Source organism: Neolamprologus multifasciatus, chromosome 20 (genome assembly GCF_963576455.1).
Source record: "Neolamprologus multifasciatus chromosome 20, fNeoMul1.2, whole genome shotgun sequence".
Lineage (NCBI taxonomy): Eukaryota > Metazoa > Chordata > Actinopteri > Cichliformes > Cichlidae > Neolamprologus > Neolamprologus multifasciatus.
Window position 1 is genome coordinate 27848904 of NC_140458.1, and position 26740 is coordinate 27875643.

Below are 26740 nucleotides of genomic sequence, written 5' to 3' on the forward strand. Positions count from 1 at the left end.
GTAAGCTGTAATCACGTTTGCCGCGTCTGTCAGCACTAAGTGAGGCTGAGGGAAAAGAAGACGGATCAAAGAGGAAGGCTAAAGACTAACACGTCAACCTTCTCTTCCTCCTGCTCCCTTTCCATTTCTCCACCCGCCTCTTGCTCAGTCTTGACATTCTCTGCCAGTGACGTCCTCTGCTGACAAAACTTTGTCTCTCTTTGGTTCTCACTCAGCGCAGTCCCGTAACTGTCACTTTCTATCCCTCCAAAATTTTCCTCCTCGTATTCCCTCTTTCCTTCCCAATACCGTCTGTCTCGTCATCTGCTCTCTTGACATTTGGTGTAACTCACACTTAATCTCTTGTTTGTTCATCTATCTTTCAAGCTCTTTTCTTCCTTTGGCATTGCCATTTCCCCCTCTTCCTCCTAGAGCAAGCTGCACTTGTATCTACCACCTTTTATTGTGTCTCCTTTCTCCTTCTTCATCTTGTCATCCACCTCTACCTCTTCTCTCAAGACGGTTGCTGTAACTCCTGTTTAATCTCCTGTTTGTTCATCCGTCTCTTCATCTGTCTTCTTTTCTTTCTCAGTGTACTTGTGTTCAATCTGTCTGTCCCTTCTCTGTTTCCATTTTTACCTTAAAAAACACCATCATCTAATTTATCCTTAACATCCCTTGCTTTTCTGTGATTTCGATTCTGAATGACACATTTCATCTACCTCTGATGACATGTTTAATCTCTAGGTTTGTTTAATCCCTCTCTCGTACCCTCTTTCATGTTCTTCCTTCTTTTCACCCCTTCTTCTTTCATCCCTCTCTCCTTCCTCTCTTACTTGAAGAAGAATAATCCTGTGTTTCTTCCATAACCCCATTTGTTCTCCACTATATTTACTCATATTGCTTTCTACCTTTGTGTTTCTTAGGTCTCTGGACTTGACTGGTCCATTATTTCTGGGTGGAGTCCCTAATGTGCCAGACAACTTCCCTTTGGCACCAGGGAGTTTATTGGTTGCATGAAAGAGCTGCACATCGATAGCAAACCTGCTGGACATGGCTGGATTTATCGCCAATAATGGAACGCTTCCTGGTCAGTGCTGGGAACCATGTTTGCTTTCCTTCAAACATGTATTATTGTGCATTAGTAACATTTAGCTCCTTCTCAATAGCCTTTTCGCCCATCTTGTGCCAAAACACACACAAACGTTAGTATTTAAATGAAGTAGTTTTTAAGGGTTTGTGTGCTACGAACCACTTTGTGCTTCTAAATATTATAGGAAACAATAATGGGGTAGAGCCACATCTTTATAGTCATATATAGTTAGGCTTCATTGCACTGAAATTGGATTTTCACTGATGGACTGGGTGCTTGCATTACGTTTTTATTATAGTCAGTGAAATGAAAGGAAAACATTTGTTATACGTCGTTGTTTTGTTGTGTTACTATGTGTAACTGTTTGCATATCTTTCATTTTCATATCGTATTTTTGAGGACTTCCAGTCGCATTCAGGGCAAATCTGTCCGATTTAAAGATAAAACACTCAGAAATATTGTGTTTTACATCCGATTGCCTCAAGGCCTTATGACATCGTGGCTCAAGAGTTGGGAGTTCGCCTTGTAATCGGAAGATTGCCGGTTCAAGCCCCTGGCTTGGACAGTCTCGGTCGTTGTGTCCTTGGGCAAGACACTTCACCCGTTGCCTACTGGTGGTGGTCAGAGGGGCCGGTGGCGCCAGTGTTCGGCAGCCTCGCCTCTGTCAGTGTGCCCCAGGGTAGCTGTGGCTACAATGTAGCTTGCCATCACCAGTGTGTGAATGTGTGTGTGAATGGGTGGATGACTGGATATGTAAAGCGCTTTGGGGTCCTTAGGGACTAGTAAAGCGCTATATAAATACAGGCCATTTACCATTTACCATCCTCCACACTATTCACTTGAACATATAAAAATGATGATCACCACTTTTCATTGAATTTTGAGTGTTTTTAACTAGACTGAAAACTTTAAACACCCTGAATTACTCCGACTGAGGAGTTTTAGTTTTAGAAAAACATTTCCTTAACATTTGTTTTAGTCAATTATTTATTTAATTACGCTTTGCCTGACCAGTGGGTTGTTGTGTTCGGCGTTCCAAAGACTTGTTGGCAACAGGGAACTTGTAGAGGTCCCTCTGATGGACAAACAGTGTAACATCAACACTCATTACATGGTTGAAGGGTGTTTCTCCATCATCTTATTTACCTTTTAATTTGATCATTTATTGGTCATTGTAGGTATTTGTCATTCCTGGTGTCATTATGATACCAACAGATCAACAAATAGCCTAAAAATCGGTTGAACTTTATTTTGAAAATGCTTGTGTATGTGGGTAATGTTATAAAGCTCACAGTGACAGCATGAAGACTTATCATGTACAGTATGTTGCAATTCATTTTTATAACTTCAGTGATCTCTGCTGCTTCCACTAGGCTGCAGTGCCAAACATCCCTTCTGTAAGTCCAACCCGTGTCAGAACGGAGGAACCTGCAGGGTGAGCTGGGAGACTTTCTCCTGTGACTGTCCCCTAGGATACGGTGGGAAGGACTGCAGCCACGGTAAGAGGCCGGGATTTGTCTTATCCCGTAGCCCTACAGTAACTACACTAATAGCAACCTTTAACAATGTTAATTTTATCATGCCACTTCAGCATAATTATTAGTAAGTAGCAAGACAGTTGCTGGTGGAACGAGCCTTTTCTAGCAGTGGCTGTGATTTTAACGTTTTATTTTTAAAAACTGATTTTCACAGGACTTTGTTTTTCGGCTGTAATTATACTAACACTTCATTAATTTGTTCACAGCTTACCTAAGCTTAAATGCCCCAGATAACACCTTTTCACTTAATGTGGCTCAGTGAGAGTGAGAGTATGCTCAGTGAGCATAATATGAATGCACCGTCTTAAATAAAAAGGAAGAATTGATGATGGAAAAATACAGTCCAACAGACTGAGCTAAGAATAAATTTAGCCCATGAGACAGTTGTTACTAGATATCTGGCTGTTTTTCCTGTGTATAACTGAACCGTAATAAACCTTTAGAGATTTCCCTCTCATGAGTGGACATTCACTAGCCCAGGTGGTTTTACTCATTTATTTTTACTGGCATGTCTTGATTGCGAGCACAGACGTCGAACTCTAAGGGGAAATAAAGCGGCAAGATTCACTTGAGGGGGAAAAAAAGAAAAAAAAAACATGGTGTTTATTGATCTCAGTGACAAATGTTCACAAGTTCTGGGACTTAGTTGTATACCTCAGAGACTGCAGTGTAACATATGTTTCATCATTTAATTTTGGAAGCTTTTATACCTTTGATTGGTAATTAAACAACAGAGAGCAAACAACTGAGGAAGCTGTTTGGGCACGAAATGCATTAAAGATCACGTCATGCCCGAACAGACATGGTCTGTTTGTCCTTCAAACCACCAAACCAATAGTCCATTGATGCTACATGTGCTTTGAAAAACACACAATATTAAAGTGAACAACTACAAGAATTATGTTGCAGACTGATGGATAAGGAAAACAGTCTCATCTGGAAATTGTTTCGGAAATTTCACAAATTTTCATTTTCGTTTTTTTCTCTTCGCCTCAGTGATGACACACGTACACCGCTTTCTGGGTAACAGCGCCCTCTGGTGGGACCTGAAGAATGACGTAACCATCTCCGCACCCTGGTACCTCGGCCTGGTGTTCAGAACCAGAGCCCGTGAAGGGACTTTGCTGCAGGCCCAGGCTGGCCAGTATATCAGCCTTGTGTTCCAGGTGGGCACGAACACATTTAACATTTAAGAGGCAAGGCCGAGATGGTTAGCCGAGGAGGGATATTGAGGATGTTGAAGATAAAACTGCAGAGGGTTGATGTAACGGAGGAGGGATGGGCTGAGATGTATTGGGATAATCTGCTGTGACGACCTTTAAAGGGAGCACCCAAAAGAAGAAGAAGTAGTATTCGTGGAAATTCAGTGGTTTACATTTTAATAATAATAAAAGAGTCTACAGCTGGGACTACTGTTCCCTTTTAAATAACACCAGGCTCCATGGAGTCTGAAAGCAGTTCACATTTCTTTAAAAGTATCCATATCTGGTGTTGAAGGAGCTTCTTATGTTTCACCCTCTGAAACACTGACTGTGAGTACATCTATAAATGGTGCCCGTCCTTTCACCAACCTTTCCACCATCACCAGAAACTCAAAAAGCTTTAACTGCATTAGGCTAAAACACAATTTGATCTTGTTTATATACGTTAAGTTTCAGATGCTAAATCCAAAGAGCGTTTTAAATTAGCAGAATCTCGGTGGAAGCTGAGCCAAGACGTCGGATTTCACGCTCCTACACACCTTCACACTCACACAGTCATAGCAGTGGGTCGTTTTTTTCTCCCTCTCCCTCTTTTTTCTTCTTTTTGTTTTTCTTTTAATGTGACTTGCGAATTTTATTTATTCATTTATTCTTCTCGCTCTCATCAGGTAATTAATGGTCAGCTGGTCTTTTCGGTGACCCGTGGCTCAACCAGACCGGTGCGTTTGCGGTTGGATCAGGTTCAAGTGGCAGACGGCCGGTGGCACGACCTCCAGCTGGAGCTGCGAGACGTTCGCAGTGGCCGCGAGACTCGCTATGTCGCCACACTTCGGCTGGACTTTGGTCTCTATCAGGTAGTGCAAATTATCATCGAAATCTCAAAGTGTTTTTAATCCAACTTTAATGTCCAGCTATCAGGGAGCACACTTACACTAGAGGCACATAGTACAGTCGATTTTTTTTAAAGGGGAGAAAATTAAAGTCCTTTAATAGCTTGAAAAAAAAAGTAAATTAAATATTAAATTTATCCTGCAAGCACAGTTTAAATGAATAAGAAGGTTTTTTTGTCGTATCTGCTTTATGAAATCAATAAGGCTTAATTTGGCTTAAAAATTAATTTTTTTGACTGTGTTCAAATTAAAAGAGGCAGTTCTTTTTTCCCAGTTGTAATTCTCCATTTATTCTGTCTGTTTGAAATATGCAGCTCCTTGATGGGCTATATTATTCGGTGTAATCGCCAGAGAAGTACTTAATTGAAATTTTAAAGCATTTAATATGAATAGAGGCAAGCAAACCTATTTAATTTCCTCTAATCCAGAATGTCCCCATACGCACAGACGTCTCTCTCACTTCCTGCTTTGAGCCAAAGCGATGAAGGATGTATTTTAGGATGCTAAACATGAATAAATAAATAACCAATCGTATGAATTCCTTAAATTAAGAAAGATATTAGTTTATTGTAGGTTGAGCTGGTGAATTTTTGCGAAAACCACCCATCAGACGACCCCTTGTAAGCAGCACTAGGCAACGGTGGGAAGGAAGAACTCCCTTTCAACAGGATGAAACCATGCTCAGGGAAGGGCAGCCATCTGCTGCAATTGGCTGAGGGATGGGTTGGAGAGAAAAGTAAAAAAAAAGAACATAGGGAGACGGAGGACACGTGTAATGATATGCAGTGATGTATAAACACATGGAGGGGAAAAAGACGTCAGTGGAGAAGAAATAATCAGCGCGTTACAGAAAGTCCTTCAGCAGACTGAGCTCATTGTAACATGAGAAGAAGCTAGTTTAGGGTCACCTAATCAGCTCTAACTGTAAGCTTTATTGAAATAAAAGGTTTTATGTCTAATCTTAAAAATACTGGCATACATAGCAGCTAAAAGGAAATGGCAAGGTTTTGGCGTGCTTGGTCAACAGGTGCTTAATAAAGTACTCTTGCAGTCTGTGTTTTTGAAAGCAATGTTTGGCAGGGTTAAAGTTTTAGCTGAGATTCTAATATCAGAGTTCATTTTCCTTAATTTACCTTACATATGAGCCATGGGTATAATTCGCACGACATGAAAAAAGTCTTTGGAACATACAAAAACGTATTTCACACACGTCTTAAGGTATATTCATAGTACATTTCAAGTATATTTCATCAAAACTAAACCTTGTTATCTTCCTATCTTTTTATTTCTTACTGCATTATTACTTCTCCCTCCTTCTGTTCTTTGCCTAACAATCCTTGACAGTGTTATACAACATCCTGCCTTTTTAAAAGAAATACAAAGCCTATCTCAAAGAAACACATACGCACATACATATAAATGTTTAGAACATATACAGGTTTTTCTATAATCCTGCAGAGCGTCAGACTCCCCAAGATGTGGGCTTCTAATCCTCGTTTCACTAATCTCCAGTGGATTATTATGTCAGATTGTACTGTGCGATGTTTGTTTGCATGCATGTGCTCGTATGATGTATGCGCCTGTACATATGTGGCAGTGACATGAACGCAGAGAAGCACGTGCACAACCACCGTCCGTATTATAATCATCTTTGGCTCTGTTTAAGCAAACACAAACAGCCTTTGTCGTGTTTTTATGTCGTGCTATTCCCTAAATCGTCTGCCAGCATGTTATGTCTTTTATCTGTTCATTGTAGTTCACCAGGCTATTCTCCAAAGTGCATCAAGTAGCACACTGAGCAAATGGTGCAGAAAAACATTTCAAATACAAAATTATTAAACAATTAAACGGCAGTTGCCTTTGAAAGGGGTTTTGGCACATGTGCCGCTGTTATCAGACATATCTCAGCTTCCATTTTAGCATCTTCTACTGCTGCTGAAACGGTGATGAATGCGGCTCATTGATTTTGCTTTCATGATCCTCGCAAGCCAAGTTGCCTGTCAACATTTCTTCACAATTCTGCTGGAGTTATCACTTGAGCATTGACCTTCTCTGCAGTGATTGCATATTATGGTTTTCTTCTGTTTAATGAAGCCAATCATTCAGTCGAATCCTTTTCACGCTCGTCTCCACCTCCCCTTCTATTTGACTGACACAAGCCTCATAATAACCTGGCGCTGCTCGCTGATATATCGGTAAATAAAAATATAGCGGTTTCTGGAAATCAATAATCCTTCCAGGAAAAAAAATCGTATCTTTTTCTGTTCATTTTGATGTAAACTCATAACAGAAACATCTTTTTAATTACGTTTTTACTGATGGTCACTTGCTTGTAACTATTTTTTTTTACCCTTCATAGCTGAGTGTGTTTGCTGCTATTAATAATCATATTCTTTTCCTTTCCTGTCTCCATCTGTTCCCCCACCTCTTTCCTTCTTTCCCCATTAGGGAACAGTGATAGTGGGAAATGAGATTCATGGTTTGAAGGTGAAACATCTGCATGTTGGAGGAGTGCTGGGATCTGGGGAGGTTCAGAACGGGATAAGAGGATGCATACAGGTAAAGGATGGAGTTTTTAACTCATACAGTGAAGATAAAAACTAAAAGTAAAAAATGACTCTGAGATAGGCCGGTGAATACGCTAATACAGCTGCTATTGTTTTTGTGTGTTGTGTCGAGATAACGTGACCCTCACTTTCTCTTCCTACAGGGCGTTCGATTGGGCGTGAGACCGGACGCCCCCGCTCTGCCCCGCCCCTCTAGAGCTGTCAAAGTGGAAACTGGCTGCAGTGTCGGTAATCCCTGCCTCTCGTCTCCCTGTCCAGCTCATAGCCGTTGTTCCGACCAATGGGAGAGGCACACCTGTCTATGTGAACCCGGTGAGTGAAGCAGATGGTGTGGGCTTTGCAGTTGAGCTTAAGCGAAGTATAGAGACGTCTATTTACAGATGTAAACTAACATGCAGTATGATGGGGGTCTCGAGTTATTAGCCATTTTTAAAAACAACCTTTTTGTTCAAGAAAAAATTACTAATATTTTGACTTGTGATGTAAAACTGTACCATTATTGGCTTGATGAACGCGCATGTACGAATGTTGTAGGTTTGTAAAAAAATTTATTTAATATAAGTGTTAGTGTGTTGTTTTCATGCTAGCGTCACACTAAGGAAAACAGTTACTGGAGACCGTGGCACGAGTGAAATGTGACTGTTTTTGGTACGTCAAGACAGCGATAAAACGGCATGAGGTTCGGCAATTACTTATAATCTGTTTGTGATAACACAACAGTTAACCGATAAATCATGAAAAATCACAAGTCTGTTTCCACCTGTTGCAAATCTGTTACTGTCCACATGTACATAAATACACTACTCACATTCACAGTCCAGCCAGAACCAGCCATAGATTTGAAATAGAAATTCAGAAATTCCTCCACAAATGGTGACATAATTGCTACAAAAAAGATAATTTAACTGAAAAATTATATGGACACTTGGCAACCTTGCTTTTATATAGGGATGTAAGTAGAGCCGGTTTGCAATCAGCTAAATTGAGTCCTATAATGCAAAGAGATGTGTTGCAGACAAGTTGCACTCCTCAGGTCAGACAGACTTAGACTGATTGCAGATGTCTTGGCAATCTGTATGAGAGTGACTGCAGTCGATCTGAGTCAGGCCCTGATTATGTGGAGACAGGTTGCTTCCCACCATGCGACCTGCGCATTGATTGAAAGCGGTCGTGCAGATGTTGAGGGTGTTGCAGTTAGTCTTTGCACCTGCTTGTAAGTGGTCTGCGAAGCTGCAGTGAGGCTGCCATCATATTTTTCCTCTTGTGTGCCGTTAGAGAGCGTTGATGTCGTGTTTGCAGCAGTGGGTAGCTTTTTGCGGCATCATTTTTTTTCTTTGTACAGTCAGATAATTTTGTGACATAATGCTCCTCCCACCCCTAAATGACCCCCCCCCCCCAGAAAATAAATAAATAAATAAATAAATAAATACATTTAAGATTGCTTCACCATCTTTGTCCCGTCTCCTGCCTTAACCAACGTCTTGGTAAATGTAGTATGCATTTTTTTCCACCCTCGGTCTTACAGCTACAGAATAATGCAACATGGTCCCAGAAATATGTGAATTTGTAACACCTAGAACAAAGATCAGCACATTTAACAAGTCTCTTATTAAATGTGAAGACACAACATCACTGCTAACTTTTTCACTACAGGTGAAACTAATAGTCATAGTACCCTGCTCCCAAAACAACTACAAAAATGCTAAAAAAGGATTGATGTGATGTGAATATTGTAAAATGAATAGATTAACAGACAAAATGTAACACACCAAAAAGTATTTTCCATTGTTGTGCGCTAGCCTCCGTGCCAGGCAAAATGGTCTAAAGTTTTGACCGTTGTAGACATTCAATGTAAAATAGCTGAGGTTTGAGAGTTAAAGGTTAAAGAAGCCAGCTTACTGAGAAACAACAAAAAAGGGGAGTAATTATAATGTGTCCATATGCGTAGGCGTCTCCCAGTGCTGTAACTGGGTTAAACTGATATTTGGGTTTGCATAATGAGTCCCCATCCACCTGAGACCAAGAGAAAGAGACCGACTGCAGGCTAACTTCCAAAAGCTCCTTAGTAAGGTGAATATAATGAGGTGGAATTAATGTGGAGGAAAAGAATATGATTAAAAGAGAAGGAGAGGGGTGGAGAAGTAAAGAGACAGAGGAGAGAGTAAGGAAAGTGTATAATGTATAGAGAGATGCAGGGAGGAAAAAAAACAATTGAAAGATGAAAAATGTAGAGGAGGAACAAAGGGAGTGAAAATATTAATGATTAATGAACAGAAAAAGGCGGGTGACAGAAATAGTGTAAAAAAAAGGAAAAACACAAAGTTTGGAGGAAGGAAGGGGAAAAAAAGAGGGCGCGAGAAAGTCAAATCAAACAGCCTGAAAACACTAGTGACACGTCTGGGAATATACGTACACAGGGATGAACTTAGAGTTGAGAGAAAATTAACATGACAGCTGCACACATGAGAGAGAAGCAAGAAAGAAGAACAGCGTAAGGAGTGATATTCGATATTTATTTGGAGCTAGCAGTTAGCAGCAGTGCATGCAACAGAAGCTCTTCAGCTCTATACATCTCAGTATTGATGTAACATGTAAGGCCAGCTGAACGGGAGGCGATTAAGAGAGATTATTTATATTATGGGTAAAAGGGTGAGGATACAAAAGACTGGCTGGCAGGTTAGCAGAAAAAGAACCATTAAAGAGAAAACCAGAAGAAAGACAAAAGTTGCCTATCCACGTTTTGAGATTAGTCACCTTCCTTCAAATCTGCCTCAATATTTCTTCAGATTTTTTCTGTACATGTAGAAAAAACTATTCTCTTCATTTTTTTCATAAAACTCAAATATTTCTTTGAGATTAGGAAGAACTTTTGTAATGTAAAGCAAACACCAGCGACAGAAACAGTAAATTATAATCAGGCAGCATCCTCTAAGGCTGAGACGTGAAGCGGAGACTGAAATGCAAAAAAACTCAAGTTCAATAAGTTTCTATTTGAGGCTGTTTCCACATACGGGTCAATGCCAGTAGACCCAATGATGAAACGTCTGGATGGGCACCTTTCTCTCTTTATAGAAAAAAAATGTGCTCAAAGCCTGACAATAAGAAAACAAAGTTTAAAGCATTTTATTATGAAAAATCTACTGATTTCTTTCTTATAACTCATTTGTTAAAGGATCAAAATTATGAAATGTGTTTTCAGTTTTCTTGTTTCCTGTTTTTTCATTAGCCAAAATTCAGTGTAGTGAATTTCAGCTTTACTCCCTCGTCTAAGTATGGCCAAAATGAAGAACCCGAGTCCACAAATTAAATGGTTATATCCAGTTTATGGTTACCACACAAAACTAACTGGAAAAGTGAAAACTCATCCATCCGTCCATTCATTCATTATCTTAATCACTTAGTCCTCTGTCACACAGGCCTACAGACTGATTGGTTACCCTCCCCAGGGATTCCTTGACTAGTTTGCAAGTGGTTGTTAAAGGTTGCAGGCGATTGCTGCAACCTCTAGCACCAGTTGAAATTGGTCACAAAGAGATTGGTGCCTCAAAAACCTCCATGTGATTACTTTGGTTGCTAGCAGATTCCCATAGGGACCCATAGTATGTATGAAAAGTGCCATCTTGTCTGCAAACATTCACCTTTAACTCTTTCAGCTGTAGTGAAACTTGGAAAAAGTGCAACACAGAGAATGGAGAACATTCGCCTTCAGCAAGTAAAAGTTGCGCGAACGGCACTAGTTTCACTTAAGACAAACATTCTCTGAATGATGGAAATTTTGCAAATTTCACAGAGACAATCACAATCACAGCAATCACTCACCTACAAGTCAGAGAATTACCATTTTTCCTCTTTGCCTGGTGGTTGCCATATGGTTGTTGAATTTCTAGGTCTATGAGACTGGGGCTTCATGCAGTTTTGGTTTGGGGGAGACCCTGCAACAGATTGCCAGTTTGTCACAGGCCTAAATTAGAGAGATGGACATCAATCAGCCAGTTTTGAATCACATGGAGAGAACACAACAGACCAGCAGATTCAAACCCAGGACTTTCTTGTTATAACGCAGCGCTAACAGTGCTGTTCTGTAGAAGTACAGGATGTGATTAGGTTGCCATTCCACTCTTTAAAAACAGACAAGCAAAATGGGTCACAGTTGTCACATATCAGACTGATTTTGCTTTGTAAGGAAAAGCAGCAAGCTTGAAATGAGATTCATGAGATTGGTAGTATGTCGTGCTTTTTAGCCGAAGGTGCCTGATTGCTAGGTCAGACTACCTCAGCACACAAGAAGAAATAAATAAATGAACATAGCAGCTTACACCCGCCCACGTCTGTGAAAACAAAATACAGGAAAGAGCATCAAGTCTTCTGCATAGACTGCTACCACAGCAGCTACCTTTAGGAGGCAGAAGTAGGTGATGAAAAGTTATCCAGGAAAGAAAAAGTGATGAAAATGCTCATGATGCTTGAGGGAGTGAAAGAGGAGTCAGTTTGACTATGTGGAGGATAAAGTAAGACAGCCTCAGGCCTTGACAGCATGGTAGAGGAAGCAGAGAGGCACTGCTATCCCTGTAGCATCCTGTACCAGCCCGCAAGCTAATGCTAACACCTAGACTTATTAACTTGGAGCATGCACTCAGACTCGGCACACACACACAGATGCCTTCACACCAAGACTCAACCACACACACACACACACACACACACACACACACACACACACACACACACACACACACACACACACACACACAGCGTTTCCACAAACTTAATATGCGTGCACTTATTTACTGTACACACATGCGCTTTCATTATCATTACATTTCATCAGCACAATGAGCATTAAAAATTGAGACCGTTATAGAATGAATGCTGCTTAGAGACAAATCAAAGTTTAATAACGGCAGAGGGAGAAAGAAGTAGATGTGCACTCTGAATAATTCCCTTTCATGTGTGTGTTTGTGTGTTTTGCCCTGGTGCTGAAGTTAGCTTAATGGGTCTCGTGTAACTGACAGCGCATCTGACCTGCAAAAGGCCTCCTAGAAGAATCACACACACACACTGAAACAAGGTTCTGCATGACGAAGCAAGGAGATATCTGCCTTCTCGTCTCCTCACTGTCTGTGTGTGTGCGTGTGTTTGTGAGAAAGCATACAGCAAGTATGACTATGTGCGTGTTGCTGCCAGCTGCTTCAGACTAATTGGCCGCTGTGAAAAATGAGATCTAATATGAAAAATTGCAGCCATGTTGATTTATGTCCATTTGAGTTCTCGGACTGTTTAGAAGCCCACACGATCATATGCAGAAAACACAATTGGAGAACGAGAACTCTTGTAACTGCTTTTACTGCAGTAGAGAGTAATTCATCAGTGTTTTTGCCTTTTGTCAAGTTGTTAGAGACTGTAAACAAGTGCCAAATAAATATTTCTTTAAATGGAGTTTGACGGGGGAAGTGCATTGTGGTTTTGGCGTGGTGTGCAGCTGCAGTGTATTAAACTCCGTGCCTCTGGGAAAAGTGGTGGAGATGTATGAGCTTCGAGTTGTAGTTTCCTGTGCTCTAACCTGGAAGAACAGGCCAGTAGATGCCAGATCCTCAGGGTGCTGAATCAGGGTAAAGTTGAACTCTGTGACAAATGACTCCTCAACTGGAAGTGTCATTTATTGATCAGATGTGATATCAAAATAAAAAACATACAGGTAGACCACTGTTATATGACTATATGAATTGTGCACTGCAAGTACTGTGTAGTGTGTACTTCTTTAATCAAAAATATATCTGAAATGATTGCAGGTCGGAGATATAAAGTGTGTAATAACATCATGACACTGAGTAATGTCTGTAGGGGATACAATGTCACAAGTAAAAGCACTTTACAATAGCTTTACTACATTAACTCTGGCTCCAAATCAGCAGCAACATCTGCAGCAAAGTATTCGCTTCAGCAGCAGAGCCAGAACATTTTTATGAAGTTGATCGGGCTGAGACCATTACTTTCATGGTGCATAAAGATAACACAGGAAGTGATCCTTCAGGTCTTAGGCCTACAGAAAATCACTATAGGCACTTAACTTATAACTAGTGCTGTCAGCGTTAATCTTGTTAAAATGACGTTAACACCATAACCGAAAAATCTCTGTTAGCGAGTTAGCGCGGATCGCCCTGTGCGTGGGGCTGCACAGCGTCAACACGTTAGCTCGTTAACGCATTAATGCATCAAAAGAAAGAGCAGGAAGTTAGATTTGTAACACTTTCAGATGATGTGAAAACACTGATGGCTGGAATATTTCATCATTAGTGTTAATCAGTCGATGAAGCTCTCAAGAAAGTCAAGTCAAATAGTTGATGTCACTGTTAAAATGTGTGTTTGTGGGAACAACAGCATGGTGAAAGGGTTCTGCTCTGATAGAAAAGGAGAAATTAAGGACTTTAACAACTGTTCATTGATTTTTGTGGGGTAGCTAGAGGGTTGGCCATACATCAGTGTGTGGTGTTCATGGCCTCCTCTTGACGCTTTCTTTTACCCAGCAAATATTTCTACATTGAAAAACTATCGGGTGGAGCTCTTCTGTAGATGTCTAATCATGGTTGAAAAATACATACTCAAATTACGGTTTGAGTAAGATGGTGGAGGTCGCGGTGATGCCAGTTGGAGGTCAGACATACAGAAGGAGGTTCATTCCTTCTGTATGTCTGAATTAGAGTAGAGTCTGTTTTGTTTTTAATCAATAAAGAGACAAAGAGTAGAATACAACAAAATTAAAAAGTTTCTTGAAAAGAGACAAACTCATTAGCAGTGAATCAAACTCTGACACACAGCTTCATGCTTTTGGGTCCACAACTGAAATGACTGAACTAATTGACTTGTCGTTTGATTGATCCCGAGTTTATGATGGTAACATCATGACCAGAGTAAGGATAACTGTAAGAGTCTGATTCATTCAGTTCACCATGCAGCGAATGAAACAGAACTTAAATGTATAAAACGGCAGCTTAACTGTGTTGTAATACTCATCTGTGTATTACAAAAAAACCCCAAAAAGATAAATGCAATTTCTTCCTTGTTATGAACTGATCTATATCTCTCACGTTCAAAAACACAGTATCATGTGATCTCTATGGAAACATCGCTGACATCTGCCTGGCTCCGGTTCAGTTTTTGGCATTGTTCCACGACCAGTTTTATCAGAGAGACGACACTGGGGTTTCGGTCGTGTTTGCTTGTCAACCTCTTGATGCTATGCAGCAGGGCACAGTGGGTTGCCTTTGCACAGAAAGTTCCTGCTAAAACATGTAACTAAAACAGCACAAACCGAACTAAAAGTTCAGTGCATATTTGAACGAGTGCTTTCTTTCTTTCATCGTGAGCCGCCGTTGTCACAGAGTTGCTGAACTCGGCGCTCAGTGTGAGCATTTTGTTTGGGAAATTTCGACACGCACAATCTTTCCACTGTCAGAGAAGACAGTTGGATACACAGAGGATGAATGGACGGTTCAGTGAACAGATGACTCATTGGTCTTTCCTGATTGTAGTCATGTGGAGAAGTCAAGCTGATGTTGTGTTACAGGAAAGTCAGACGCGAAGCTGTGAGTCACGCTGAATGTGTGTAGCGCTTGAGAAGCACAACTTTTCAAACAAACCCCTGCACCCTGACTGCGAAAGATGAAAAACGCATGCACGCCACTCTTTGTTCTTCAGGCTTGAGCCTTTCTCTCGCTCTCGTGTTGTGTCGAGAAGGCCAGTGTCATTATATGCGTCTGAAAACAGCCAAGGCCGTTGTCGTCTCCCTTTTTTCTGTTGCCATGGTGAAACTGTAAAGATGTATAGTGCTGATAGAAGAGTGTATGCGTGTGTGAATGTGTGTGTGTGTTCAAGAGAAAGCAACAGACGTGGAGAACAATAAAATTAAAGGTGGAGAAGACAGAAAATAGGCACAATGTTTTTGTGCATTTGTTGTTAGAAGAAATTGTGAGATGAATAATTGGAAACTGAACAATGGCTGCAATTAGCTTCACTGTGTGACGTTTGGAGATGACGCTGGGTTAGTGTCTGTTTTTTTTAAAAAAAAATTATATAGCATGTTTGGGTTTGATTATGTACATAGAGCATAAAAAGTTAGAAGGCCATGCAATTACTGAAAAAGGATTCATTTGAATGCTGGTGTAAGTGAATACTGAGTACAAGCAGAAGCCAAGGCCACAGGCTTGAAAGCAAAGCGCCTTCTGTATTTTCTTTAGACGGACAAGTGAAAGCAGACCTTGCACATGTTTGTCTGCTTCGCTGAGAGGAATGCAGACCTCAATAAGCTGCACGCACGCATCAGCCAGTCACACTTCGATCTGCAGAGACGTCCTTCTGTTCTGTGCCAGTAAATTAAAAAGAGGGCCTGAAAGCCAAGCTGGCTTAAGACACGAGGTGAAAGCAGAGATTTGTTGATCGGTCTGGAGCTCTGGATAAAATATGATGAAAACAAGTTGTTTGTGTTTGTGTTGTACAAGCAATCAATCATGACTGATTGGTGAGGACAAATTGTTTGACTCTCTAATGCTGTCAGGTAAGAATTTAGATTTTCTAAAACCTTGGTTTATGACAACCTCGGCTTCACGTTGTGTTTATTAGTAATTAACATGCCTGATGTAGCAAAGACCTTTAATTCCCACGGCAGCCATAAACAAATGCACAATAGGTCCACATACAATAAAGGCATGAGACTGTGCTACCTCATTAGATAGAAATCCAGGCATTTACATGTTATTTCTGTCAATTTGATAACCACAACCTTGCTAAACAAAAATATATGTTAAGTAAATGAAACCTCAAATAATAAAATATTGGCAGATTTTTCTGTGGCTCCACAGTTGAAGACGAGAATCCCCCGAGAAGGAAAAACCCAGCTGTATCAGTTGGATACATTATTAATTATTACAGGCAAATATTAGTTTTATTTTTATTATTCATTTGAGTCTGTGGAGTGTTTTATTTTAAATTCATTGCTTGTATTTCTGGCTTCACGTGAGTGTAGATTCTTTTGTCATTGAGTAGTCCTGTAATATTTAAGTCCCCCTATTAAAAAAGGCTCCCTAATGACTAAATAGCACAATTATGCTCTTTTTAATTTAGTGTGTATGTGAAGTGTATGACGGCTTCGTTCCTCATGCTGCACACAAGTATACCTTGGGAGTGTGCCTGTGTGTTGTTGAAGTGGCTTGTTCAGCTGTGTTGAAGTGTACTGTCTTTGCTTTTTATGTAGCACATTTCTGTGCTGTTATGAAAAAGAGACATTTACACTTTCTTTTCCAGTGACATTATATTGCTTTTAGTTTTTCTGCACGTGACTTGTTGTCCATAAGTGGCACAGATGTTCCTGTACGCTATCTCAGCTGCTTGGTTGTGCCTCAGTGCGCACGCAAGGTCCACATACAGTAAATATCCTGCTACTAAGTAGTACAGTCTACAGGTCCTATCTGCTTTGGTAGACTCCTGCCTCTATGCGTCTGGTGCTCAGGGCCTGTTCTTGTGCTGCCGTGATCAGAGCCTCTGTTCTGTCCTTTTAGCTGTCCTTTTCTGGCCACTGGTAAGATTTCTTGATGTCAGCCACTTCCTCTATTGTCAGTGGTTCATCCCATTCAGGGCCTTGGTCGTGTAGATTGCACCTCTTTCTGTTCCTCACCGTCTGTCTTCAGCTGCCTGAGGCATTCTTGGAGCAGCTCTTCTTGGGCGCCTGATATATTCACAGATGCTCCATGTTTCATTCTGGATTGTGTGTCTGACACTCACTAATTCTCGCCCTCACCATTTGCAGTGCTCATAGAGCCTCAGGTTGCTGGACTTCCAGTTGTGAGGAGTTTTTGTTTCTTCACATCAGTGGCATCTCTCTCCTCCTGTGGTCAGCTTGGTACTACAGTGGGGTATGTGCTGAGCAGTAGGGAGGATGTATTGATGGCTTGGATCTTATTCCTACCATTCAGCTGGCTTTTTAAAACCGTCTTATCTTCTGGAAGTATTTGTGGCTGACCTGTGTGCATCGTTATCATGGTTCCCCTTGAATTGTGGGATACCCAGGTACTTGTAGCTGTCCCATATATCTGCTATTCCTCCTTCTGGTGGCTCCACCCCTTCAGTCGAGGAAATCTTCTCTCTCTTTTTTACCATTTGGCCAGAATTACCAAAATATACCCACTTATCCAGGCTAAATGGCATCCTGATGTCCTCGCCATCGATCCTGATGAGGAGGATTGGTGAGTGTGAGGTGACTGATGGTCACTCCAGTCCTGAATTTATATCTGTATCCAGTCTTAGTGATGAGCAGGCTTACAGGACTGACGCCTGTGCAGAACAGCAGTGTGAACAGTGATATATTTTGCATTTGATAGTGACACGTGTGGTTATTACCAGGTACTTCTTGGTGAGTTTGGATGTTGGCTTTCTGCCCATCCATAGTTCTCACATGTGTGGCATATACCCTCTCATTGGGTCGGCATATGTGATACATAATAGCATCTCTGCATCAGTTCTATATTATCAGCCGTTGTCCATGGATGCTTTGTTCCAGTAGCCTACTTCCCATCAACATGTCTTGGTTCCTCCACACCTGACGTGCATATATATTGCCGTATAGCAAGTGGAATGTTTTCTTGATGCGACTGTTGTACTTGTTTTGAACTCGGAAAAAAAAAACAAAAAAAGGAAGAAGCACTGTGTTAGTGTTTCAGCGGCTGACAGTGTAGCAATGCACCGTTGCGGCATGCTTTCCAGTGGCTCGCCCAGCCGAAGTGCGTCAGGAGAATGACATTTGTGATAATCGCTGTTTGATGTTTGAGATGTTTACTTGCGAGTTGACAGGTTATTATGTGTGGTACACAGATGGAAGACGCAGCGTCATGCTGAATATTAAGATCTCAGTGTTTGCTGTGTTCTGCTTTTATTTCATCAAATTACTTGGAAGGGAAGCTCTTTACACACTAAGGTTGTCTTTATTTTTCTGTAGATGATTGTTTCCAAAATAAATCAGTTTTTTAACGTTAATAAAACTTGGACATACTCAGTGTTAATATTTAGGTAGCAGTAGGATGAATGGATATTTTCTTAGACCCACTTAAATATGCATAACAAGTCTCCTGATAATTTTTCTTATAAGTTATTATAGCAAATAAAATTGAGGGTTAATAAGCCTATTTACTGACTTCCTCCCTGTGTCCATAGAGTTTAAAGGATGTGCCACATGCTCAGGCGGAAGATACATGTCCAGTGAATTTAATCAAAAATATTATTTAATATAACCTGCAAAACAAAACAAAAAACATTTAAGAACCAAGTTTACTTACTGTGCTGAAGGTTTTTGACATCTCTCTTTGTGTCTCTCAGGTTATTATGGGAAAAGCTGCACTGACGCCTGTCATCTAAATCCATGTGAGAATGAGGCTCACTGCCACAGGAAGCCCAGCTCTTCCCATGGATACATTTGTGACTGCGGAGACAACCACTACGGGCAATACTGCCAGCACAGGTACACAGGCAAACGCCCACACAACTGATGTAACATTTGAACTTCGGGTTACCTGCGAGGTGCCAACACAGACTACAACTCTTTGTAGTCTCTAGCCCACTTAAGCTCTGTTCAGTTATGTGCGTGTCTTGGTAGCTTTAGTTCAGCCTTGTTGCCCCACATCTCCAGCGTTCCATGTAATCCACTGTGGGATGAGCGGAGTCTCAAGTCAAAACACACACACTCAGAGGTTATCTGTGGTTATGTTAAACTGTGTGAAGTAAGCGTAACCCTGACCTGACCCCGCGCCTCTTTCCTGCCTGTGAAATCCACACAGCTTAAGATTTATCTCATGAGCTGCTCATTGTGTGAGCTTTTGTCCCAGATGAACATCTTTGATCTGGTGTGTTTTTCACAAAGACACATATTTTCACCTGCAAAAGAAATAATAATAATAATAATAATAATAATGCATTGGATTTATATAGCACTTTTCAAGGCACCCAAAGCGCTTTACAATGCCACTATTCATTCACTCTCACATTCACACACTGGTGGAGGCAAGCTACGGTTGTAGCCACAGCTGCCCTGGGGCAGACTGACAGAAGCGAGGCTGCCATATCGCACCGTTGGCCCCTCTGGCCAACACCAGTAGGCGGTAGGGTAAAGTGCCTTGCCCAAGGACACAACGACCAGGACAGGAAATATCATAAAGTTTTTCCATATATTTGATTGGCAGACAGTGAGAATTGTATGAAAATTAAATCAGCACTAAGACTGGATTTATAATAATTTTACAAAGATTATGCAACAAGGACTACTTCTGTCTGTCATCGTCACTTTGGGCGATGATTGACAGCTATTTGCATCAGAATCAGAATCAGAATCGTGTTTATTGGCCAAGTATATGTGCAGACACATACAGGGAATTTGGTTCCGGTAGATGGTGGCTCTCAAGCACAACAATGTAAATCACACACACACACACACACACACACACACACACACACACACACACACACACACACACACACACACACACACACGTGTCTATATACACACATTACACATACATACACATACATACACAAAGCTGAGTAAACCAACTATAAATAACTAATCTAAACTTATATACATAAAATACAGAAATGAAATGAGGTGGAATGAATACTACAGAAATTTGCATGAAGGTTTCTGCAAAGGTAAATCTTGCTGCTCTAGGTCTTTTAGTAATGGTTCCCTGCAAAACAGTGCATCGATAATGTTAAAAGCATACATGTATTTCCTGGGGCACGATTGAGCCTAGCTTACCAATATCCATATCACAATGATGAGCCAGTTCCTATAGAACAAAAGTTCAGACTAACATGTAAAAATTAAAAGTTTTAGCTGTTTTAAAGCAAACGTGAAAAATAATCTTAAATGACTTGCCAGTTTGAACACATTTCTCATTAAGGAAAGACCCCTACAAGGCATATATTCATCAAAGCACAGCTGGAGCAGCTTCCGCTTAAGGCCCTGTCTTTGTTTCTGTGCACCCTGAGTTATGATCAGACAAAGTATTTTGCATTTAAGCCGCCAAAAATACACAACAGGGAGAGTCAACCCTGATATTCAGTTACAAATCACTCACATCTGAATTTTGCTCTCTGAGACTTTCCACAAGGTGCAATTAAGAGATGTGCACAACAGTCTGCATTAACTGCGAGAAGCACTCATCTCCTCAGTGAACCATTAGACGCTAGACATTAGAGTCTAGGAGGAAAGCACATTAGCTGAGATGTGAGCAAATGAGAAGTGTAGTGAACATAAAAAAAGTTATTTTTATTTAAGTAAGAGTTGAAATTCAGTGGCAGTTTAGTAGTTTGAGAAAACAGGTTTTAAAACGAATCAGTGAGCTTAATAAATTTTTAAATGGGTGAAGGAGGCTTTCCTGTTTAATATGCGACTGTTCAAAGTGTGGCTGTGCCAGCAATAAGTAACATTTAAAGTTTGTGGCTATGTAGGAAGTCTAATGCACCTTGTAAACCTTATTGTTAAATGTTAATCGATATATTGTGTATAATCATATCTTGTTTCTGTGTCTCAGCAAAAGTGCAAGTTCTTTGTTTGTACATCTACCTCCACATGTCAGTATTAATATTTCCTCCCAGTTCGATCCATACCTTTGCTTCCTTCATTTCATACTTGTTTCTTTCATCTCTTTGTTCCCACCAATTATTTGGAAATCAGAGGGAATGTTGAATCCTTTGAAGAACGATTAAAAGTTTTTGACAGGCTGTGTTGCTCAGTTGGTGTTTTTCTCTTTTATCTGATCTATCTTGTGTTAATGACTCTGTGTCTCTGTGTGCGTGTAGGATTGATCATCAGTGTCCCAGGGGTTGGTGGGGATCTCCAACCTGTGGACCGTGCCACTGTGACACCAATAAAGGTTTCGATCCTGACTGTAATAAGACCAGCGGACAGTGTCAGTGCAAGGTAACCAGGAGAAACACACAAAGTACATACAACGATGTTGTGAAAGGTAGTAGAAATACTTTTTTTTCCCCCTCTGGGTGTGTCGGTTTCCTCTGGATATTCCTCCCATAGTCCCTAAGCTGGATAAGGTGTTAAGAAATTAGATGAATGGATGGGTAGTTGTTGTATTACTTAAATCCTGGAGCTGCTCAAAAAGTCATTACAACACATTTTGCTATGGAACCAAATATTTAAAATTGTCATGTTTAAAATTTATGCTGTTTAGATTAAAAATACCTAATTAGTAAATTGATCATCTGCAGACCACCTAGTAAATGCCTCTCAGGTTGATAGGCTATCCAGATGTATATATAACAGCAACCACGATATGTTGATCATCCATAGATATTGAAATTTCCGATCCGTAAATACACGCGTATTGATATACTCCTCTGTAGCTGCTATATTGAATCCTGTTTTATCTAGGCTTTAATCCTGAAGATAATCTTTAATCTGTGTGATTTCCCCTAAATCCACACCTCGTGACTACATGAAGCACACATGATCACAGATCGGGGTCCAAGGGTTAAATTGGGAGGTTTTACTGAACAATCTCTATATTGAATTCCAGCTGGCAAGTAGTGTGTAGGTGGCATAAACAATGAGTGTGTCGGAAATGTGGTGCCTTTTCTCTATAGCCGATCACCATGTTGATTTGACCCCGGACAAAGTAGTTAACAACAATTTAGATTCAATTTGAAGTTACTTTATTCTTCTCATTGTTGTGCTAACACAACAATGCTTTCATTTAGCCTACGTGCCAATCATGTCGAGGCAAGTATTTCAGTGGATATCTTAAAGTAAGGTTTAAAATGAGATCTTAACAGATTTATTTTTCTATACATTAACAGTTACTTTGGGAAGTCCTTCAGAATTACATTACATACACTGGCGATGCTGCACCATCATCCTCTAACCTGGTATTATTCTTGTCCTTACTGCAGAGTTAGGTCTCATTCACATAGGCCTAGACACTGGCTGGCAACCTGCCTGGCAACCACCAGTTGCTAGGGAAAAATGTATAATTCCCAACTAGATGCAAGTGGTTGTTGCAAGTAGCTGGCAGATGCATTGAAAACAACTACTAAAATTGCAGTGACACAGGCCTGGAGACTGGTGAGTGACCCAATCATAGTCTGTTGGGAAGATGTCTGCAACTTGTCTGCAACTACTTGCTAAGCTGTGAAGAGTGCTACGCAAACAGAAAGTGGGGAATGTTGTGTCTTTTGAAATGTGTTGGTTTCAGAGGTAAAGAGCCAGCTTTTGTTTTAAAGGTGAACATTCTTACTTCCAAGTTCCACTACCGCTTGATGGTACACAGACAATTCAGTGTCTTCCAGACTTGGAAGACAACAGACAACTTTGGCAATCTGCTAGCGATCAAAGCAATCATAAGAAAGTTTTGGTGCTGTAACAACCTGCAAACACTTGCCACAAATTGTTTCTAGAGACCAGGCGGGTCGTCATATCTAGTGGTGTGTGAGGCAAAGGCATCAATATCCTCTGTATTCTCAAGCTGTGCAAACTAAATCATCAACTGTAATGCATTGATTGATGCTCTTCAACTCTCTCTTATACATGGCTCCCCATCTGATTCACTGTATAAATCTCACAGTCATGCACGCTGATGTAATTGTAACACGCTGATAGTTTGTACGGTTGAGACTCATGTGTCCGTCCATGTGTATATTCAGGAGTTCCACTTCCGTCCGCGAAACTCGGACACCTGCCTGCCGTGCGACTGCTACCCAGTGGGGTCCTTCTCGCGGGCATGCGACCCAGAGTCAGGACAGTGTCAGTGCAGGCCTGGCGTAATTGGTCGCCAGTGCAACTCATGCGACAACCCTTTTGCTGAGGTCACAAACTCAGGCTGTGAAGGTGAGAAAAAGAAGCAGGTCAACTGAGTTTGTAATTTGTGTTTGTTTATTTTTAGCTTATTTTCTTTAAAAAAAAGAAAGAAAAAAAAAGAAGCAAGCACCAGCGGGAGCTCTGAACTGTGTGTGTGTGTGTTTATTGTCATATTTTGCATCTCACTGTTGCCTGTTGAGATTACTCCTGTTTACACAACAGGGGGCTACATCATTCATTCATTCATCTGCTGATGTGAAGCTCCGTATCATATCTGAGGTGTCACCGCTTGCGGGTGAAAAAAATCAAATAAATAAATAAAAAACTTCAGTAATTCTAAAAACTGCCTGAAGGCAATATTAGTGTGAGGGAGTGAATCACTCGTAGAAAACGATTTGCTTTATGTTAAAAGTGTGTCACTGTCACAGCTCCATTGATAAAAACCAAGTAAATGAAAAAATCAGCTGCTTTTGTTCCGAGTTGGATTTAGTATTAAACCTTTTCTGCGAAGTCGTAGTTCCCAAAAGTTGCCAAAACAATTTCATCATCCGTGTATCTTTTGTGGGACTGTCAGTAGACTGGTGGCAAACTCCAGATGACTTTAAACAAGGTGTATAATTTTTAAAATGGGTTCAAAAGCCTTCAGACTAAATTATCTGTAGAGACAAAGACATGTGAATGACAATAATGAGCCACTTCTGAGCTTTTACCCTATTTACCTTCCATTGTGTAATCACAGGATTCCTGTTTCTCTGCTGTTCCATCTTTTTAAAAATGGTCATGTTTGTCAAGTCTCTGCCTGAGCCCGGGGACACAAAGAAACTGTTAATTATAGTCATCGTCTATTTAACAGCTTCCAGTTGATTCTCTCTCCCTTTTTTCCCCTGTTCTGTGCACCTTTGTCAGTTCCAGCGTCTCTACTTGTAATTACTTCTTTTAGTGAGACGCTGCTGTTTTATTCTCTACAATCATTTTCATTTTCTTCTCTGCAAGTCAAAAGAAAAACTTTTTAAAAAAAAAATGTATTTACATTGTGAGTCATATTTTGTCATGATTTTAAATGGAAAAGGTTGTTGAGCTGATAAGAATTTTAATTGGTGTTCTCTCTCCCGCAGTCATTTATGATGGTTGTCCAAAGACCATTACTCAGGGGATCTGGTGGCCACGTACCAAGTTCAACCTGCCTGCCGCGGTGCCCTGCCCCAAAGGCTCTGTCGGTCCGTATACATTAACACAAATGCATTCAAACACATTGATTTTTCATGCCAAATCATTGTGAGGAGACATTTAAAAAAAAAATCATGTTTCTCCTCTTTGCAGGTGCTGCCATTAGACACTGTGATGCGGAGAGAGGCTGGTTGGAGCCGGACCTTTGCAACTGCACTTCACCTCCGTTTGTGGAGCTCAGTGCTGCTGTACGTAGACCGCTAATGACAGTAATACAACAACTAATTCACTTTTTAACTCCATTAAAAGTTTGTTCTAAACATCTAAAATCTAAATTTCTCCTGCAGGAATATTTCAATTAAGTTTTTAATTTCATTTATTTAAAATAAACAGTAACAGGAACCAATATTTTTAATATGCAGCTGGAACGCTTTCTCAGAGATTTCCAGTTTAATTCCTGTCTTGAAGGAATTCTTCAGTCTGAAAATTATTCAAGGACAGATTTGCCTGTTGGACAGACAGTTGAAATGCTCACGCATGCAAATATGTCATCTGGCATTAAATCTCTTCATTCATTCAATAAATATTTTTCTCGCGTCTGGATGTTTGTGTAGCTTGATTCCCTGGAGCGCAACGAGACAGAGCTGAACACCATCATGGAGAAGAAGCTTGCCCACCAGCTCCGTGATGTAACCGAGGCTACCACCCGGCTCTATGGCAATGACCTGCAGATAGCTGAGCGGCTGCTGTCACGCCTACTTACATTTGAGACCCAGCAGAGTGGCTTCGGACTTACCGCCACCCAGGACGCGTACTTCAACGAGGTAAAAATTACATATTCTTGAAAATTCCTTTATCCTCTCCTGTTAGAGTCTTTACAAAGACACACTCTGCTTGAGTCTGTGTATTTTAGACTGATGTATTGAGGATGCACGTGTTGTGAAAAAAGGAAGACATTTTGCATTAACAGGGGCTGTTTACTGGTTCTTGATGATTCATCCTTTCTGATCTAAATCTAAGTGACGTCATGGAAAAAGTGTGGAAAGCAGCATTCACACAGACGATACAAACAATACAGCGAACACCATCATGAGCAGTTCAAGGACAACTTCTAGGTATATTGATAAAATGCTGCATTTAGTGAGCAAAAGCAGGACTGTTTAAAATACAGATGAAGTGCAAGCTGTGAAAGGTGTTGGAAGAATCCAGGTGTAAAAGTAAGGGGTGTTTTCATGTGTGAAAATCAAAAGTTTTTCTAAATCTCATTTTATTGGCAGCTTTTATCAGTATGTCAATAGATTTAAGTGTAACTTAACAAGCGGATCACTAAGGAAAGCGTCCAACTAACTACTCTAAATGACCTCGTGAATATGATGCGAAATTATTAATAATATCTGCTCTCTTGGTGCAAAATTAAATATTACAATAAAACATTAAGGTTTGAGTTAAAATCTGGAATGATGCGGACTTTGTGTTACTATACTACTGCCGCTAGCAACTACAAATCTGCACAGAATCTCCCAGAGGACATAAAATAGCTGCTGTTATTTAAAACTCTAGCTATGATTGATACACTCTACTATTATGGGGTACAGACCCAGACTAGATATTACAACGAGATGTCTTTTCTCAGAAATTTGGAAGTAATGTTGCTATGGCGATGTGGTGACAGTAACTCATGAAGTATTGCAGCGCGTCATCTCCGCATATTAACTGACAGGATCTCGTTTTACCTGATGCCGACGCCTTCAGCTGAGGATGCACCAGCTGACAGGCGATAATTTAAAACTTGTTGGCATTCTGACATAAAGGCGGTAACCAGACATCTCTGTTTTATTTTGCCATAAATATTTAAGCTTATATATCAAACTCAGCTGACAAGGAATGAGCTGCTCCTGTTCCATACATCACGAGTAAGTGGCTGAAGAATCCAGGAATGCAGGACCCCCTCCTGCTAGCTTCAGCCTTCCAAACTGCTCGCTGACATGAAACTGACAGCTCACTCGCTTATAATACTTTACTGCGGTAGTTACACTTATTGTAATTCATGAGGTGAATTTAAATTGTAATTCCCGCTGGAACATTTTCTCTCCACGTCACTCAAACGGTTGTAAGAGTCGTAAAGCATAATGTGGGATTTCTGCTGGAAACAAGCGATTTTTCTCATGGTTATTAATTGAAACCTCACGACATTTTTCCCTCATATGTCTTTAACTGATGAGTTGGCTCCTGCTTTTTAATGTTTCAGCCAGGGTGTGATTTATTCACTTTAATTAGGGACCTTAGTGGGCAATAAAAAGATGTATCTCTCTCCAGTACAGTATCCACAGCAGACAGCAGGATGCGATTCATAATTCATGCTAACAGGGAGGATTTTTAGCCACCCAATGGTAACCGTGAGCAGTAGAAAGTGAGCGGTTATATTTTATTCTCCCGTAGTCTGAGCACAAAATGTCA

General features: G+C 40.6%; 1 protein-coding gene across 1 annotated transcript in view; it reads left to right on the forward strand.

Annotated features, from left to right (window-relative positions):
- The window catches only part of celsr3 (cadherin, EGF LAG seven-pass G-type receptor 3), a 119831-nt gene that overhangs the window by 60233 nt on the left and 32858 nt on the right, over positions 1-26740 (forward strand). The window contains 14 exon segments of the mRNA XM_085144974.1: positions 906-961; positions 964-1022; positions 1024-1069; positions 2446-2571; positions 3607-3776; positions 4481-4666; positions 7151-7261; positions 7413-7581; positions 18631-18772; positions 21109-21229; positions 22963-23146; positions 24232-24333; positions 24437-24531; positions 24898-25107. Of these exon segments, the coding sequence (XP_085001100.1) occupies positions 906-961; positions 964-1022; positions 1024-1069; positions 2446-2571; positions 3607-3776; positions 4481-4666; positions 7151-7261; positions 7413-7581; positions 18631-18772; positions 21109-21229; positions 22963-23146; positions 24232-24333; positions 24437-24531; positions 24898-25107 (1777 nt within the window).